We start from the raw sequence: 16,896 nt of genomic DNA, 5'->3' as shown, positions 1-16,896 counted from the left end.
GGATAAAATTGCAAGGCATTTTGGGACAAAGAAGGTGTCGCGTCGTTGCGAATGCGAGTGCAGTTGGTATCTAAATGTGGGATGAGTCTTCTTGCCCATACTTTTCCATCGATTTGACACGTTACTGGCGAGAATAAAATACTTTGGTAAGTTATTATATATCAAGATTTGAAATTGAGATATTCTTACGCGAAGCGTTGGCGCATTTGAGTGTTGAGCTCGACTACATGTAATATGTCTTCCTTCATTTTACCTCGTTTAAGACTGTCTAGTCTGTTTTGGACTGTCGTAAACTAAAAGCAAAACATTTTCTTGTGAAGTTAAATCTATGTTTTGTTTTTCATTTTCTTTTAGAGGCCGTGGATTTACAGAAGAGCGTAATGGGAGCTGACAAAAGGTGAGCAACATTAAGATGAGGCCCTGTAGCCGCGGCGGGCGTCGATTAATGAATTGGCTATTTTTTATTTTTTTTATGCTTTCGTCATAACTTTTCTACACTCTTGCGACTTTTTTTTAGAAAATAATGGAAAATGTTTAATGCAACTTTTGAAAATATGTGGAATAGAAGGACTTCAAGAAAATGTTGTGCGAAAAATCGCCATTATTAAATAACCACAACCGCTTATTTCAGGTAATTTATCAGCGCTACACCTGTTTCTTTCTAGTGCGTATGCAATTAGACATTGACCAATTTAGCACTTTCTTGCATGCTGGTTCAGCTTCTGTTTCTCCATGCCCAAGTAGTGAGTGTTTTTATTGGTGGTAGTTAACCTTAAAACACTCCCAGAATCAGGGGAGATCAGGTTACGATGTTGTACAGAATTCATTTTGTCCTTCATGAATGTAATGTAAATGCAAATTATTAGCGCCAATGTTATATTGCTTTTCCATTTCCTCCTGAATAGGATTAGTCGTACGGAACGTAGCGGTAGGTATGGCTCCGACCTGCCCCGAGATGAATCGGAATGGCGTGAGAGGCGAGACAGAGACCAAGAGCGTGACCACAACATGCGCCGCTGGAACGACGAGAGGAGAGGCGATCGTTTTGAAGATCGTCGAGGATCTAGAGACAGCCCAGAGGTAATTTCAAATAATAATCAGTGATTCACCAATTTTGACACATCTTTGTAACTGTGGTTGATCTATTGTACCCCCCCCATAACCAAAGCACCTCTTTTTTTATATACGCACGTATAAAGCAAAGAGAAAGGAAGCGTAACGGCGATAGGTCAGAAGATGGTTATCAATCAGATGGGGACTACCCAGATCAGGATTACCGAAGGGAGTTTGGGGATGAGAAGAAGAGCAAGACCATCCTGCTCTGGGGTCTGGCTCCTCATATCGCCGAGGATGATGTAAGTGTTCATTTTGCTTCTGCTTCATTGTGTCGTTTGGTTTTGTGTGTCTACCACTTATTATGTAATGAATTATTTGTCGCCCTTATATTGTGAATAATATAAACCATTGGCATTTTGGAGGCCTGAAAATTCTAACTTTTTAACTGGCACAATAGAATCCCTTTAGGAGCCAACGACAGAACCTACTTGACACATGACGATTGCATTTCCTGTCTAATACTAACAAGCAGACGGAACATGTGGCGTTGATGCCTTTGATTCACAATCCTTAATCGTCTGCATTGTTCACTCAGCTCCGTTTTGCCATAGACCATCTGGAGGGACCGCAGCCTGTGGATGTCCGGCTGATGAAGAAGAAAACGGGTGAGAATCAGATGTGATGGACCCTGACCTCCCTCCAGACTTTGACCATAAGGCCAATCTGCTTCCAAGACCCATTTTCCCATAGCAACTAGGAGAGCATTGTACTGTTATTAAGACTTAAATGTTAATCAATACTCGCCATTTCAGTTAATTGTGGATCTTTTATAAGGTAAGTAAGCGCAACAATAACAACTCTAGAAAGTCGATAGGCAAACGCACCTTTTTTAAGTGTGGGTTTACCAGTGCTGTTCACCTGGATGTCTTGCTATGGTAAAACTCCTAAGGAGCGGCCTATTGTGTACCAAACAGGGCCTGGGTCGTGAAGCAGTTTGTGGAAGAGTTTGAATAATATGCCCATGGACTCTTAACTAACGCGCCTCCCGTCTATATTTGAATGCTGTCTCTAGGTGTAAGCCGTGGTTTCGCCTTCGTGGACTTTTATCACTTGCAAGATGCTACCCGATGGATGGAGACCAATCAGGTTGCTTCACAATCGCCAAGTCTAGTTTGACTCTTGGGGATCTGGAAAAATAATCCAAATGGCAACCAAAGTGCACAATGAATTGTGTGGAAACTGTTAGGACCTTTTTGGAAAGAAAAAAAAACTCGAGGACTGTGCTTCAGAGCAAAAAAAAGATTCATTGCATCTGTGGAAATGATTGTGTTATGTTTATGTTAAAGTTTGAGTTAGTGGCAGTAGTATCAAAGCTACAAAATGTACGAGGAAAGCGAGATCATCTCCAAGTATTCTGCAGTTGAGCTAGTGACCACAATAGTTTCACCCTGTTATCAGTCATATTTCAGAGTTGGCCGTAAACGCAGACTTTCTATTGAAGCTACCCATCAGTATAGTATTTGATGGTTTGTTTTTGTTTGTTTTGTTTGGTTTCTTAAACCACCCCTCCCTCTTCGTTTTTATACCAGTCAGACATCTCTGTCAGGGCACATTCACATTGTACACTTTGCTCCAGCTCAGCCTGGGCACTCGGGTCCCAAACACTTCAATAATCTTCCATGCATCACGCTCACATATACATCATTTGCTTGTCTTGTCTTTTAATACAAAGGCTATCTGTTGGGGGTCCCTCTTCCCCTCCTCTCCCTTCCAACACTGCTTTGCTCTGTTGATGAGACGATTGCCAGGAACACTTGACTGATTTTTGTTGTCCCCTTTCAGAAACGTCTGACCATCCAAGGCAAAAGTGTGGACATGCACTACAGTCACAGCAGAAACAAGTATGAAGACTGGCTCTGCAACACTGTAAGTTAATGTCTTGTTTTCATAGACTCGTTATCCAAACGACACCGGCGAACACCTCACACATGCAGCCCTCTTAAGTACTGGATAAGTTAGCAGTAACTTATTTTGTGGTACTCTTAAAATGGGATTAATAGCAAAGGTTAATTTGTGTCTCAGGTAAGTATGGTCGGCTGCACCAATGTAGATGGCCTGTTTTTCTGAGGCAGCACTGTTGAGGGTTTTAGTAGGTGTGTAATAAAAATGATGTGAACGGTTACTTGCAGTGTGGCCTGTACAATTTCCGGAGGAGGCTGAAGTGCTTCAGGTGTGGAGCAGCCAAAGCTGGTAAGTAGTTAAAGCAACAAGAGGCCGCTGTCAGACATTCAGGCAACCTGGGTCAACAGTGCTCGGCTGCAGCACAGTTTGTGTTGTCTCCTTGTCAGATGTGATGCAATTCATCCTCGCTACGTAACAAAACAACACAGGAACATGCCACAATACTTGATTGAGTTTCTGAAAAACTGGGAAATAATCGGTATCCGTACCTGGGAAAGTAAAATGCTGTCTCATTTTCAGCACCGTAGCTACACTCCTTACGTTATACCTCATTTCCGACCCTTATTGAAAGAGAAGCTTTGACGTTATGTTAATGCCATTTACCTTTCTGTCATTTTCTCAGCAGAGACTGAAACTGGCAACAATCCTGGAGTCTCAGAAACCCAACCCACCGGAGATTTTTGCGGTGACAGTACGGATTCTTTTCTTTCTTTCTTTTTATAGAAGCAATGTCCCAACTTTATGCAGAACAACGAATATAACCGAATGACTTGGGTTGTAGTTACAGTGACTTTCTTCTGTACAGCAATTATCCTGAGAAATATTGCTCCTCTGACAACTGTGGAAGCCATCATGACCATCTTGGCACCATATGCTAATCTTTCTCCGAACAACATTCGCCTCATCAAGGACAAGCAGACCGGCCAGAACAGAGGTTTTGCCTTTGTTCAACTCTCTTCTCCTCTGGTAAAGCATTCTGTCCCATAAGCATGTAAAAATGTCTAAGTCGTGGTAGCATTAAATCATTTCGTGCTCTAGCGGCCAGCCTTTTATTAGCGGGGCTCTGTTGACTGATATTTCTTTCCAGATGTTGGACATTTTTCTCCTCGATGAACTTTCTCACTCTGACTGCGTAGTTCTTAAAATCTGTTGCTCTTTTATGCAGGAGGCCTCTCAGCTGCTGACCATCTTACAGGGACTACAGCCTCCTCTTAAACTGGATGGGAAAACAATCGGGGTAGATTATGCTAAGAGTGCTAGAAAGTGAGTGCAGCTGTGTATAAGGCATGTCTTTTGTGATGGCTGATAATCTGTATATTGACCAGATTGATCATGGAGAATCTCTGTTTTTAGGGACCTTTTACTTCCTGATGGAAATCGTGTCAGTGCCTTCTCTGTTGCCAGCACGGCCATTGCTGCAGCGCAGTGGTCCTCGAGTCAGGTAAATCTACTTTCTGCCAATATGCTGTTGGTCATCATCACTAGCTTCAGTGGAACAAGCTCAAAGTCATTCTTTAACTTTTCAGCCACAACAGAGCGCCGATGGAATGTCTGAGTACAGCTATCTGCAAGAAGGGTATCATCCAATGTCACAGGTCTGGATTAATTCAATCGTTTTTTTCATCTTATTTTGTAGATACATTCAGTAGAACATGGGTTCGAGGCATGCAGCGCCAATGACGGGATATTGCAACTTGGACAGAGAAATAATGTTTTATATACTGGTTTGATTTAGCAGTTTATTTCAGTGTAACTGCTTGCATCATTTCAGAAAAGACATGAGTGGCTGTCAGATTTTACTCTTAAATTTCTACTTCACTGTTAGACCACAAGATTTACCGCTTCATACGACCATCTAAAAATCTAAAATCTCTTTCCACCCCATCCAAATAGGAGTACCAGGGATACTACCAACAAGGCTCAGGAGCTAGCACCTCTCAGGGGAATGGCCTTCTAGGAGGTATGGGATACGATCACTTGTTACACAGATGTTGGTCCGGTTACTGTTTGTGTAATAAAATGTTTGGAAAACTGGATGCATGCACTGATCTGCATGCACTGTTCACTTTAAACTTTAAATTATCCTGCAAGTACTTGAATGTTCCGTTATCATTTGTATTTTATGTTGTTTTAGACACCAGACGGAGCTGCACTCCTAATCTCATTGTGTAGCTACTATGCCATGACAATAAAGGCTTTCTATTCTAGATTCCTTTTGTATAGTAAACCTTCTTGTCTGAACTAGGGATGCCACAAGATATATCAAGCATTGAAATGTTTTGTTTTTTCAGAGGAAATCATTTTTATACCTGATTATTGAAACTAAGCATTTTTTTTTACTTTACAAAAAATCTTTTGCCCGACAAATAAAAGCATTAAAGCCTGCTTTTTATTGAAACGTAAATAAGGTTTGGAGCAGTAGGAACATTTTAGAATTCTGTTAAACAGTTTAAGGTTTTGTATATTTGTCGAGCTTTGGATGTGGCAGTGGCTCATTGGTTTGGGACTTGGGTTAAGAGCCCGAGGGTCACAGGCTCGAGTCCCGGGCCAGACATGAAGCACTGAGTGTGGACTGGTGGCTGGAGCGGGGCCAGCCTAGCTCCGGAGCAATGCTGAGGTGCCATGCCCTCCTCATGCATGTTACATGTACAAGTAACTTGTTCTTGTTTGGCTTTTTGAATGTTGGAAGATTGGTGTAACTGTTCTTCTCTAATTGTAGCTGCTCCCGGGGTAAAGATTGTCCCGACTGCAGCTGGGGTTGTAATCTCACAGACAGCACAAGTCTACCAGCCACATATAATAGTGCAGCCGGCCATTCAGGTAACAAACCTTAAAACTCAGAGTACTTTATCATAGCATTGTTACGTTTAAAACGTTTTTAACCCCCATTGTTTTTCCTACAGGCGGTGCCGCTCGCCCAGCAGTGTGAAGCAAAGCCCGAGACGGGGCATCTTGAAGCTGCAGCTGCATCTGTGTCTGTGCCGCCTGCGTCTTCTGCCAGTGTGACCCCGGGACAGAAAGCTGACCCCAGCACTGGTATGTACACGCAGTACCAGTTAAATTAAAACCTATCCAGCTAAGTGTGGTCTGCAGTGATGGTCCTATTCACGTCGTTGTCATAGATTGTAAGTCAGGTTTTCTATGGTATTTCATGATTTTTGTATTTCAGGTCCTGATACATCCACTTATCAGTATGATGAGTCATCTGGCTACTATTATGATCCTCAAACTGGCCTCTACTATGACCCAAGCAGTCATGTAAGTAGTGCGCCGGCCTCATGTGTTAGATAATCGTGGGACTTTGAGAGTTTAGTGGTTTTGTCTTCTCAGTATTACTACAATGCTCAGACGCAGCAGTATCTATACTGGGACAATGAGAAGCAGACGTACGTACCTGCTTCGAAGGACCCAAATTCAGGACAAAATGACACCGCAGCAAACAGAGAACCTAAAGAAGGCAAGGAGAAAAAGGAGAAGCCCAAAAGCAAGACTGCCCAGCAGGTACTCAGATTTAAGTGGTTCTTCAGCACACAGGTTCTCGCGTATATGGAGCTCTTTTTCAGCTTCTGCAACGCCTTTTGTGATGTTTTTTTTTTTTAAAGATTCATGTGTTTTATTCCTTCAGATTGCTAAGGACATGGAACGGTGGGCTAAAACCCTCAACAAACAGAAAGACAACTTCAAGGGCAGCTTTCAGCCCGTTAGTCAGGAAGAGAGGAGGGAGGCGGCAGCTGCAGATGCTGGATTTGTTCTCTTTGAAAAGAAGGTAATTCAGGAAGATCAAGGATGGCATTTTCTGCCAGTCTGTAAAGCAATTCTGAGAGTTCATGTTCAATCCGGCTGTGTTTACTCCTCCAAACTAATCTCTGTGCAACCTTTATTTTGAGCAGTTGGTCTCCTCAAAGAAAAAACGAGTTAACATAGTTAGAAGATTACACTGTTCAAATTGTTGTGTTTGTGCATTTTGATGAATGGATTTCTTATTTTTCATTTAGCAGGCAGGAGCTCTGGATCGACTCATGCCGGAGATGCCCTGGATTCCTGAAGAAGAGCCGCCGACCAGCTCGTCCAGCGCTTCTAAGGTGAGTGTCTCCGGCGTACCTGATTTAGGCCTTGTGCATGTAGCCGGGGCGTTCATCAAACCGAATATCCTTCCCCCCCCCCCACTTAGATTTCTTTTTTTTAATCTACACGACCTTGTTTTAAAAACACGATAAAAATAATAATCCATCCACGTGCAACCGCATTAGTGCGTTGTGAAGCAAATTCCTAAGCATGCCAAACCAATCGGCGGCAGTTTTTCCCCAAATCCTATCCAATCAGAACGCTGCTTCTCTTGTTGTCGCTTTCACAAAACATGAAACATGGCGCCGGGCCTGTTTGCGTGGGCCGACAAGGAGGCAGAATTGCTCCTAAACGTAGTTTTGGAATATTGAGTTTACATGTAAGCAATAAGCGACGCGTTTTGAAGGCATCCATGCTGTTTCTGAACGCAAACGTAGGTCACACATCAGCAGTTTTCGTCACCGGAGTTTTCAAACGGCAGTTTTTAGTGGCAGGATTCTGCGGTTTCGTGTGGACGATAGGCCAAACCGTAGAAAGATATCTTTGTTTTTTTGAGATACCCGGCTACGTGTGGACAAGGCCGTAGGGAATCTGAACTTTTGTTACATTACAGCAATTTTAATTGCTCTTCATATGTGGTTAGTGTGGCCTTGTGGCGGCCTACAGCGGAGACAGTGACCCCGAGGAAGCGGGAGCAGAGCTGGATGGTGGTGATGGAGCCCAGGGTAAACTGACGGACTGGTCCAAGTTGGCCTGCTTGCTCTGCAGGAGACAGTTTCCCAACAAAGAGGGCTTAGTTCGACATCAACAGCTCTCAGACCTCCACAAGGTAATATTGCACACATTGTTTGCCCTAAATAATGGAAGCTGGGCATAAACAGACAGACGGCCCGAAAGTCTTTCATTCGTTCAGGTAATCGTCTTGTCTCTGGTTTCTCTTAGAAAAACCTGGAGGTTCTCCGCAGATCCAAAATGACCGAAGCAGAACTGGAAGAGTTGGAGAGAAAAGAGACTGAGGTTCGATGGTTGCAGAATTACCAGCTACTAATGAGCCTTATTGTTTGCGCTGCGGACAGGAATGCATTCTATTTGGTTTGTCTTTTCTTTTCTTAAATAGTTGAAATATAGAGACCGGGCTGCTGAAAGGAGAGAAAAATACGGTATTCCTGAACCCCCAGCTCCCAAAAAGAAAAAGTTTAGCCAGCCGGCACCAGTTGTGTGAGTAACTTGATCTTATTGGATTACATTTATGTAAATACTTTTCCCTGTGGCTCCAATTTGTGTTTTTATTTCGTACTGCTGCAATGATGAACAACCCGTTTTCCTGCACAGTAACTATGAGCAGCCCACCAAAGATGGTCTTAATAGCAACAATATCGGGAACAAAATGCTGCAGGCCATGGGCTGGAAGGAGGGCAAAGGTCTTGGTCGCAATCAGCAGGGCATCACGACACCGATTGAGGTATCCTCTATAATTACCTGCTGGTGTTTGGGTATATCCAGGAGCTCCATATCTAATAAAGACGGTGATGGTTGTTGTGTGGTTTTCCTCCTCAGGCTCAGTTGAGAACAAAGGGAGCTGGACTTGGCACTAAAGGCACCAACTACACCCTGTCTGCATCAGACACGTATAAAGACGCGGTCCGTAAAGCCATGTTTGCTCGCTTCACTGAATTAGAATGAGCTGACCAATAAGTCATCGTTACGGCCTGTAGATGATTTCGTCCACATCGATGTTAAATGCAGCAAGAACAAGTAGAAAGATGATGACTTCACTCCTTGTAGGATACTTGATGCGTTGGGAAGGTGAATAGTATTTATAAATTGTACATAAACACCATCAATTCTCTTGATTGTTTTTGTTTTCTTTCTGTGTTGATTCCATTTTTGTCTCAGCATGTTAAGAGTATTGTACAGTTTATACAAGCTTTTTGTTTGTAAAAAATAAAAAATGTGATTTATGATGGTTTGAATTTTATTACCCGTAACGGAAACGTTATGCTTTACACACTGCAAAACTATTAGGCAAGTTGTATTTATATTAAGGGTTAGTTTTATTATTGAGCAGTTACAATGCTCTCGGTCCATTGGAAATTATAAACATCAAACCTACGGTAAATATTTAAGAAGGTAAAAATGAGCTTTTGGCTTTCTAAGAATAATTATGCACAATTACTATTTTCCTTGTTCATCTGTCATAGTGAGAATATGGAACTCAAAATGTACAAATTAACATTTCTGATAGTTGAAAATATGTACCCCCCCTTCTTTCAAATGGTCAAAGCCTTACATTATTTGAGTTTCTGTTTCTTGTGCAGCTTCCTGACACTGCTCAGAGAGGCGTACCGTTCGCCTCCACGGCAAATCTCCCGTTTAAGAAGCACCCACAGGTCGGATTTGGGTCGGGTGAGGAAGGGTGTCATGTTCCTGTTGAAGGCTGTTACCGGCGAGCCATGTAGTGGAATCCATCGATGCGTGTGATGGAGCATTGTCACACATCAGCCTCAAATACCTGACCACGGCTGCCCATTCAATTGCAAAGGGAGGAACATAAAATAGTCAACTGCACAATGAAGGGTGCATTCACTGGGGTTTCTAGATTACACTGATGCAGATACAGTATTAGTTACTACTCGGCTGTGAGTACAAGTCTTGCTTTGAAGCCCCTAAATTTGTTCTGTCTTGTAACAAAAACCTCCCAGAAATATCACCCTGAGGCATTTTCATTTGGCCAAACCAAAAGATGTGAAACAAAAACAGCAATAGTGTCCAGAGCAGGCATGGGGCAAATTAAGACCCGGGGGGCCATATATGGGCCGTTGGGATTTTTAATCTGGCATGCCGAACTTGTCCAGATTATATCATGAAATTAAATTTTATGATAATTAAACCTCATTCATTTGACCTTTTCCCTGTAATTTGTACAATGATCTTTGCACATTCATGCTTTACTGCCTTTAAAAGCCCAAATCCTTTAATGTAATGGCTTTTACATGTCATTTATATTAGTTCACACAAAAACTCCATCCATCTTATCCTGGCTCCCCGCTACCAAATTCTAGAACTCATTGTGGCCTGCGAGTCAAAAAGTTTGCCCACCCCTGGTCTAGATTAAATACAGAGAGGAGCACGGCCCCCCTGGTGAGCCGCCCCCCCCCCCCCCAGTCTGCAGGCACCTGGAACATAACAAACAACGTGTGGAACATAAAACCACATATTCTCTTTGTCATGGACATCATGGGGCCTGATATTTTCACCTTCCAGAAAGAAGTGCTCTAACATAACCTTCGTGGCGACCTTCGTAAACTCCTGTGGAAACAACTGCAGCTTGAGAAAGATGAGCCTCATCCCTCCCTACGGAGGGCCTGAATAATAAACTGTAACATCTCGGGCTGAGGCGTGGACAGTGTGAGCATGCCGGGCTCAGGAGCTCAGCTTTTACCTGGAACAACTGCTTGCTTGCTGCCAAACACCTCACATATGAATGTAGATCAATCGATAGTAACGTAAATATGGATAAATAAAGTATTTAAAACGTGGTTATTGTTTTATAAATAAGATTTTTTTTAAACAATGTTTGTTAGGAAACATTATAAATAGTTCTCTATTTGCCTGAATAAGCCATTCCTCTGATATTAGAATGAGGTATTGCTCTGTTTATTACATCATCAGTCCATCACCCTGAAGAATACTTCCACTGTCTATAAAACAACTGAAAGATTACTGAAAATTATTAATATTCTGCAATCATTCTCGCGTTGGTGATGACGTAAAAACGATTCTGAATCGGCAGTCACACCCGGTCTTCGTTGAGCCTGGGGGGTCACTAGGGGTCACTAGGGGTCACTAGATGTGTAATACATCTTATTGTCTGGTTTCCACATCCATATTCACTTTTTTCTAAATCTCTCCACATTCGGAACTCCTGATTCGAGTCCACTCCGTGGGGGGTTGCCTATAGGGTAAAGCCTATATGCCCCCCCCCCCCCCCCACTCCCACCTGTCTGAGTTTTATTCTCAGTGCCTTGTGTAAAACTATTCCGTCACGCCACAGAGAAGTGTGAACTATGATACCGAGCATATTTCCAGTGGAGACCCCCCCCCCTTGGGTAAAACCTGCACGGCCACGGTGGGCGGGTGGGGGGTTGGCGTGGGAGGCGGACCCAACGCGACCCCCACCGCGGAGCTCCAGAGGCTCTTTTACAATGCGGATCAATTTTTAGAAGGCATTCTGCCTCGCGTGTCCGAATGTGAGTCAAATACCCACGAAAACAGACACATTTACATCCAGCGTGGGGAAAAAGAACACGGAGGGAGAGCTCGAGGAACCGGAGAGAGACCACCCACGTTATTCCCACTCAGCAGAGGAATTAACTCGAAAGCTGCGTGTCCAGGAACCTTCGGTAAGAACCAGCCAGTCAGTGAAGGCGCGCAGGTTGCGTGGAAAAAGTACTTTAAAAGCTTTGATCTTAGTATTTGATTCACGCGTGGATACTGAAATGAGGTAGACAAATAAAACAGGCGTTACGCAGCGGAGTCTGTGATCAAAAATCAGCAACATGCTGGCTGGGGCATCTCGGGAGGGGGGGGTGATCAATAAAGAAAGATTCGCATGCTCAGGCCTCCAGCACAAAGCGCCAATTCCAGATGTCACATCCACGCAACCCAAGAAGCCGGTGGCAACACATCTGTCTGTCTGTCTGTCCGTCTGACCCATTTAAGCAAAAACAAACACTTTCTTAGTAATCCCGAAGTTTCTGATTAAAGTCGGCGCTAAATCGATTGACGTCATGAACGCAGCTCAAAACACGAGGATTTGTCCGGATTGGTGAAAGGACAAATACTTGAGCTTCTCTAACTTTTAGATTGCCCCACGCAATAATTAAACCTCATTTACCGGCGGGTTATTTTCCGAACCCACGCCAGGCCTCGCGTCGCGGTGCTTTTCGTTCTTCCGAGCCGCGTGGCGTGAAGAGAAGTGTCCTTTCCTTTCCTTTCCTTTCCTTTCCTTTCCTTTCCTTTCCTTTCCTTCCATTTCTGACCGGCGTCGTCATTAATTAATTCCGTGCGCGTCACGCTGAGCGTAATATAAACACCAGCGTCGCTTTTCCAGCTGCCAGTTACGCTGAAAGCAGTTTGTCTTTGTTATTGTCGGCTGAATCCACCCGCGTGGAGGAAGCGCGCCGTGCGTGGGACGCGCCTGCTGTTATTAAAACCCGTGTGTGAACAAGAACTCAATAACTGCATATGAATATATTTGGATTTTCAAACGATTATTGGTGACTTTTAACAGCTGATGAATGTTTGACTTTGAACGCATCACAAGTTCTGCCTTTTTAACTGTTAGTATTTGCGGATTTTTGGACTTTGGATCTGCCACAATAAACATTAGAGGATGATGCGCTGCACCGCTTGCGCCTAATATCAAATCATGAATGTGGAAAATGATCAAAGACTGATACAGTTGCAGCCCATTCATGTTTAATTCATCAACGCTGACAATCCTGGTGTCAAAGCTAAGCCTAAAGTTAGCTGCTTCTCTAATGCAGATGCTCCAGGTTCACACGGTTCTGATGACGTTGGTCATATTTGGCATGTTTAACTTTGGGAATAATCACAAGCGAGCCTATATAATAAGCATGTTGCAGATTCCTGATACTGGAAAGTCAGTATAAAAAAGTCCAAACTCAACTTCAACCATGGCAACAATATTCAGTATAATGGGGAGGAGATATGTGCAGATGCTCGAGTGCAGGTGTTGCGAGAGCAGCAGGAACGGTGCAGATATAAAGTCCAGAGAGCTTCAGTTTATGTATTTAAGGCAGTGTGGGTGAGGGGTTGGCGTCTTGACTTTGGCCCCCCTATCAAAACACCATATAGGGTGTTACCCTATATGGTGCAATTGGACCCTATATGGGTCTCCATGCTGGGTTCTTCATGGTGGAGCAGCAGATAAGGCTTGGCCGTGGTCAGTGACCTGCCCCCCCCAGCTCATGCAAGCGATCAAAGTGTATGGGAGTTACAGGCGCCCCGTATGAGAAGCAGCCAGCTGCACTCTCCCATCAGACACCTGCACACAGACACACACACACACACACACACACACACACACGCCTCGGTCTGAGTGCTGACTGTCACTAGGAGCTATTACTTCTGTCCTTGTGGTCTGTAGGGTTGAACCAACATGAGATCACAATGTGCTGGTCTCTTTTTGTATGTGAATCATTGAAACGTCGCTGCCCTTCATTTATATTCTCTATTTAAATTGTCAAATTGTTTCTATTTAATGTAAGAGAGCGGAATCTAATCCTCCCACAGACTGCTTGATCATAGTGATGGAAACTGCCTGAAGTTCTTTTCTTTTGGTCATCGTCTCATGAGAACATTCAGTCGACATTTTAAGTTTAATTTGTGCTTTTCTGTATATTAATGGGTATAAAATGATACCAGAACTCTCATGTGTGCAAATGCTATTATGAGATGATAAACAATTGGAATTCTCTTTAAGGTTGTTGATGCAAAAATGTATGAGCAATTAATTCCATTTGATTATTTTACTTTCATATTGCAAACACATTTGCTATTTGTTACCCATTTACACATCCATCAGTTACTGAGCCTTGGCGTTTAAAGCAAAAAATATTTAAAATGTCATTGTGCTTGACTTAATTCTTTATTTATTTGCATTTTTATTTTTGGCTTTAGCTCACAAGCATTCACTGATTCACGCTCGCGTTTTTTCTTTGGTGCATCAGATACAGTGTATCAGGATCAGTTTATCATGAGGCACACAGAAAGACAACCAGCCTTTCAAATTGAGTTACATCTATAGGGACAATGTATGTTTATGTTTATAATATGCATTAATCTATTAATTAATGCATATGTTAAAACCTTAGCAGACAGTCATGACATAAGGTGGAAGGTATCACAATAGAAACATTCAGCTTCACTTCTAATGTTTAATGAATACACACCAGGTTAAGGCCACCTTTTGTGGCTGCAGCGTTTTAAGACATCCTCGTGTTCAGAGGAAGTTGATTTGCTGTGGCGACCCCTCACGGAATAAAGCCGAAGGTACAGTCGTAGTGAATGTTCAGAGGATGTAAATCCAGATCAGCCTCACAACGATATATCAAAACCAAGATGTTAAATCAAAGGCTCGTTTTCTAATTCTAATGAATTTAAGCAAAGCAAGACTGATACCATTCTCTGAAAAGGGAGATGCAGGTCTGGTTTACAATTACACATTGTAAATGTGACTAAAGATGTTCACAGTTGTTGATTTATTCTCATATAATTAGAGCTACAGAGTCCTGTATGTGGTTTAGGTGTTGGGTGACACTGCAGGACGATAGCATGTGGTCCTCTGTCCCCAGCAGGCACATGGCTGAGAGCGACTGGTGCTGCCAGGCACTGTTTGAACCTCGTGCTTGTTTCTGATACACCGCCTCATCTGCATGTCCTCGCCGGTCGACCTCCCACTTGTCCTGTGCCTGCCCTGCTTTGTGCCCAACTGAATGTTGCTCAGGCTTTTATTATAAGAATAAAATGTTTTATAAATAGCCTTCCCTTAACAGTAATAGACACGGCGAGCAGTTCACAGCTCAGACATTGCAACAGCCCCATTTCTCAGTAGGACCTTTCAGTCTCATGATCCTTGGGGGGGGGGATTAGTTATGTAACGGAGAACATTATGGTCCTGCAGTGAAGTGTATTGTGATCCAACTGGAGTTCAATAGAAGAGAATATGCTCAGAGGGCACTCACTTAAGCAGAGATCAATAGTAAATGTGAGTAAATAGGTGAGCAGTTTTTGTAGCCCACATCATTTTGAGAAGTCACCAAGAACGACAGCCAGAATACAAAGTCATGGTCACATGAGTAGCCTGAAGGAAACGTATGAAGCTCTACCAGCGCTGTGTGATCTCCGACTATCTGTGCTGGATAACAAGGGTGTTTGAGTAAAATGCATTGTTTCTTTAATGTGTTTCTAATGCACCTTTTTGCTTTTACTTAAAAGTCCAACAAACTACCTCGTAGGTTTTTAGGGTTAGGTCAGGGCTTATAATTAAAAGCCCAGTGCTGCTTTATTTTATGTTTGTAACATCATTAATCGGTAAGACTTTCCAGTTTCCAGTTTTATGGAACTAAACTGGAAATATCCTTATCATTTATGGTTAGAATATGTTTTTGACGGCAAAGATGGGTCTTGGTCTAACTTAGATCCCATCAAATTTTGAGAGCGATCCAGATACCACCCATCTGGATACAAATATTCAGGATTTGCCCGTCTACTTATAATGGAGGCTTTAAAAAAACATATCTTGTTAAATATGCTTCAATTCACTCACCAAAAATCATAAGTCATAAAGGGGTCCGACATGCACTATCATGCAAAATGTCTTTTGGACCTGATCCACCATGTGGATGGTGTAAATCCAATCAGGAGGGGAATGAGCTGCTTGGTGGAGGTCTGCACTATGCGTGTGTTTTTCTAGTTTTATATTCTTCATTATTGGAGACTGTATTTGTATTTGATGACTAAAATATCAAGTTATGTATTATGTCTGAACGTTCATCAAATGTAAGACTCTTCAGAGTGCTTATGTGGTTGTTTGCGTATTTTCTTCATCAATTATCATCATATCTTCTTTATTTGGAACTTTGTTTTCCTCAGTGAGTAAACGAGAAGAAGAACAATAGAAGGATAAGATATAACATTTGTCAAATAACACTGACAGTTCATTATAGTAATGTATCGTGTAATAACACTCAGTGATCCTATAGATGGAAAATTACTAACAGCAGACCTGACATGATGAGCCTCCCACAGTGTTTACTGTAAACTCAGTGGCATATGGGTTAGTTCTGTAGCTAATTTGACCTTCTAGTACTACTTTAAAAAAAGATGTCTTTTGTAATTCATACAACTTATTTTTTTTTATTTGTGAAGCTACCAGTTCGACAAACCTGTCCCATTTTTCCGCTCTGTCTACCTGGAAAGGACCTTTATCAAAAACGTTATCAAAACAAATGTATTTACTGCATGATGACTGTGTTCGATTGTTGTTTTATTCATTCCTGGCTTCTTTTGCAGTTGTAATGTTGAGATGTTAATGGCTTTCTAAATGTAAGGCAGGCGTAGTAGCTGTGATCTGACACTGAGAAAACAATTGAGGGGCTGTACGGTGGAATCCACTAACAACACACCATTGTGTAAAATAGAGGATTTGTTTTTGTTGCTGTGGTCATGCAGGGAGCCAATGAATTATTCTTAAGTAGTGATAATGTGAAGCTCTAATCTTGAAAGCTGCTTATAGTAGACCTCACTGAGGTAATAACTGTTTCGCAGGCTGTTTTCCCACCCATTTGAGGCCTGTTGTGATGGATTTCAGGATTCCGGGGATGACTTTGTGTTTATATTCTGCATTAGGACTGTTGTACGCTGTGTGGGGTCGGCTCAGGTGCACACACTATCTGGAAACAAAAATACCCTCGAATTCTAAAACTCAAAAAGAAGAAAACCTTTGATCACTGACTTATTTTTTACATTTGGAAAGTTTCTTTTATTAATTTATGTCACAGAGTGTGACCATTGACATTTGTGAACCATACCATTCATGTTGGTGTCTATGTTCAGGTCTCAGGTCGAGGCAGTTGGGAACGGTCGTACTCACTCGTGTGTAGTTAAATAGTCAATATAAGGTTTTATTTTCTTTGTTACACTCTCGAAAGTTACTGCATTAATAGAAAAACTATTTATTTTTAAGACAAAGGAATATCAAAGCATCTGAAATGAATTATAACCAAT

General features: G+C 42.4%; 1 protein-coding gene across 1 annotated transcript; it reads left to right on the top strand.

Moving 5' to 3' along the window:
- The first annotated feature begins 26 nt into the window (after positions 1 to 26).
- Positions 27 to 9,047, top strand: rbm5 (RNA binding motif protein 5). The gene is made up of 25 exons (XM_068743011.1): positions 27 to 146; positions 355 to 397; positions 906 to 1,080; positions 1,200 to 1,355; positions 1,652 to 1,721; positions 2,129 to 2,202; positions 2,899 to 2,982; positions 3,246 to 3,306; positions 3,641 to 3,709; positions 3,824 to 3,984; positions 4,184 to 4,281; positions 4,372 to 4,459; positions 4,545 to 4,613; positions 4,912 to 4,978; positions 5,738 to 5,838; positions 5,922 to 6,054; positions 6,188 to 6,276; positions 6,349 to 6,519; positions 6,644 to 6,784; positions 7,014 to 7,100; positions 7,727 to 7,912; positions 8,026 to 8,100; positions 8,201 to 8,301; positions 8,416 to 8,545; positions 8,641 to 9,047. The coding sequence occupies exons 2-25, from the start codon at positions 381 to 383 to the stop codon at positions 8,764 to 8,766; spliced, it is 2,529 nt and encodes an 842-aa protein (XP_068599112.1). The 5' UTR covers positions 27 to 146; positions 355 to 380; the 3' UTR covers positions 8,767 to 9,047.
- The last annotated feature ends 7,849 nt before the right edge of the window (positions 9,048 to 16,896 follow it).

Source organism: Brachionichthys hirsutus, chromosome 8 (genome assembly GCF_040956055.1).
Source record: "Brachionichthys hirsutus isolate HB-005 chromosome 8, CSIRO-AGI_Bhir_v1, whole genome shotgun sequence".
Classification (NCBI taxonomy): Eukaryota; Metazoa; Chordata; class Actinopteri; order Lophiiformes; family Brachionichthyidae; genus Brachionichthys; species Brachionichthys hirsutus.
Note: the sequence above shows the minus strand (reverse complement) of the source record. Positions and strands in the feature narration are given on the sequence as shown.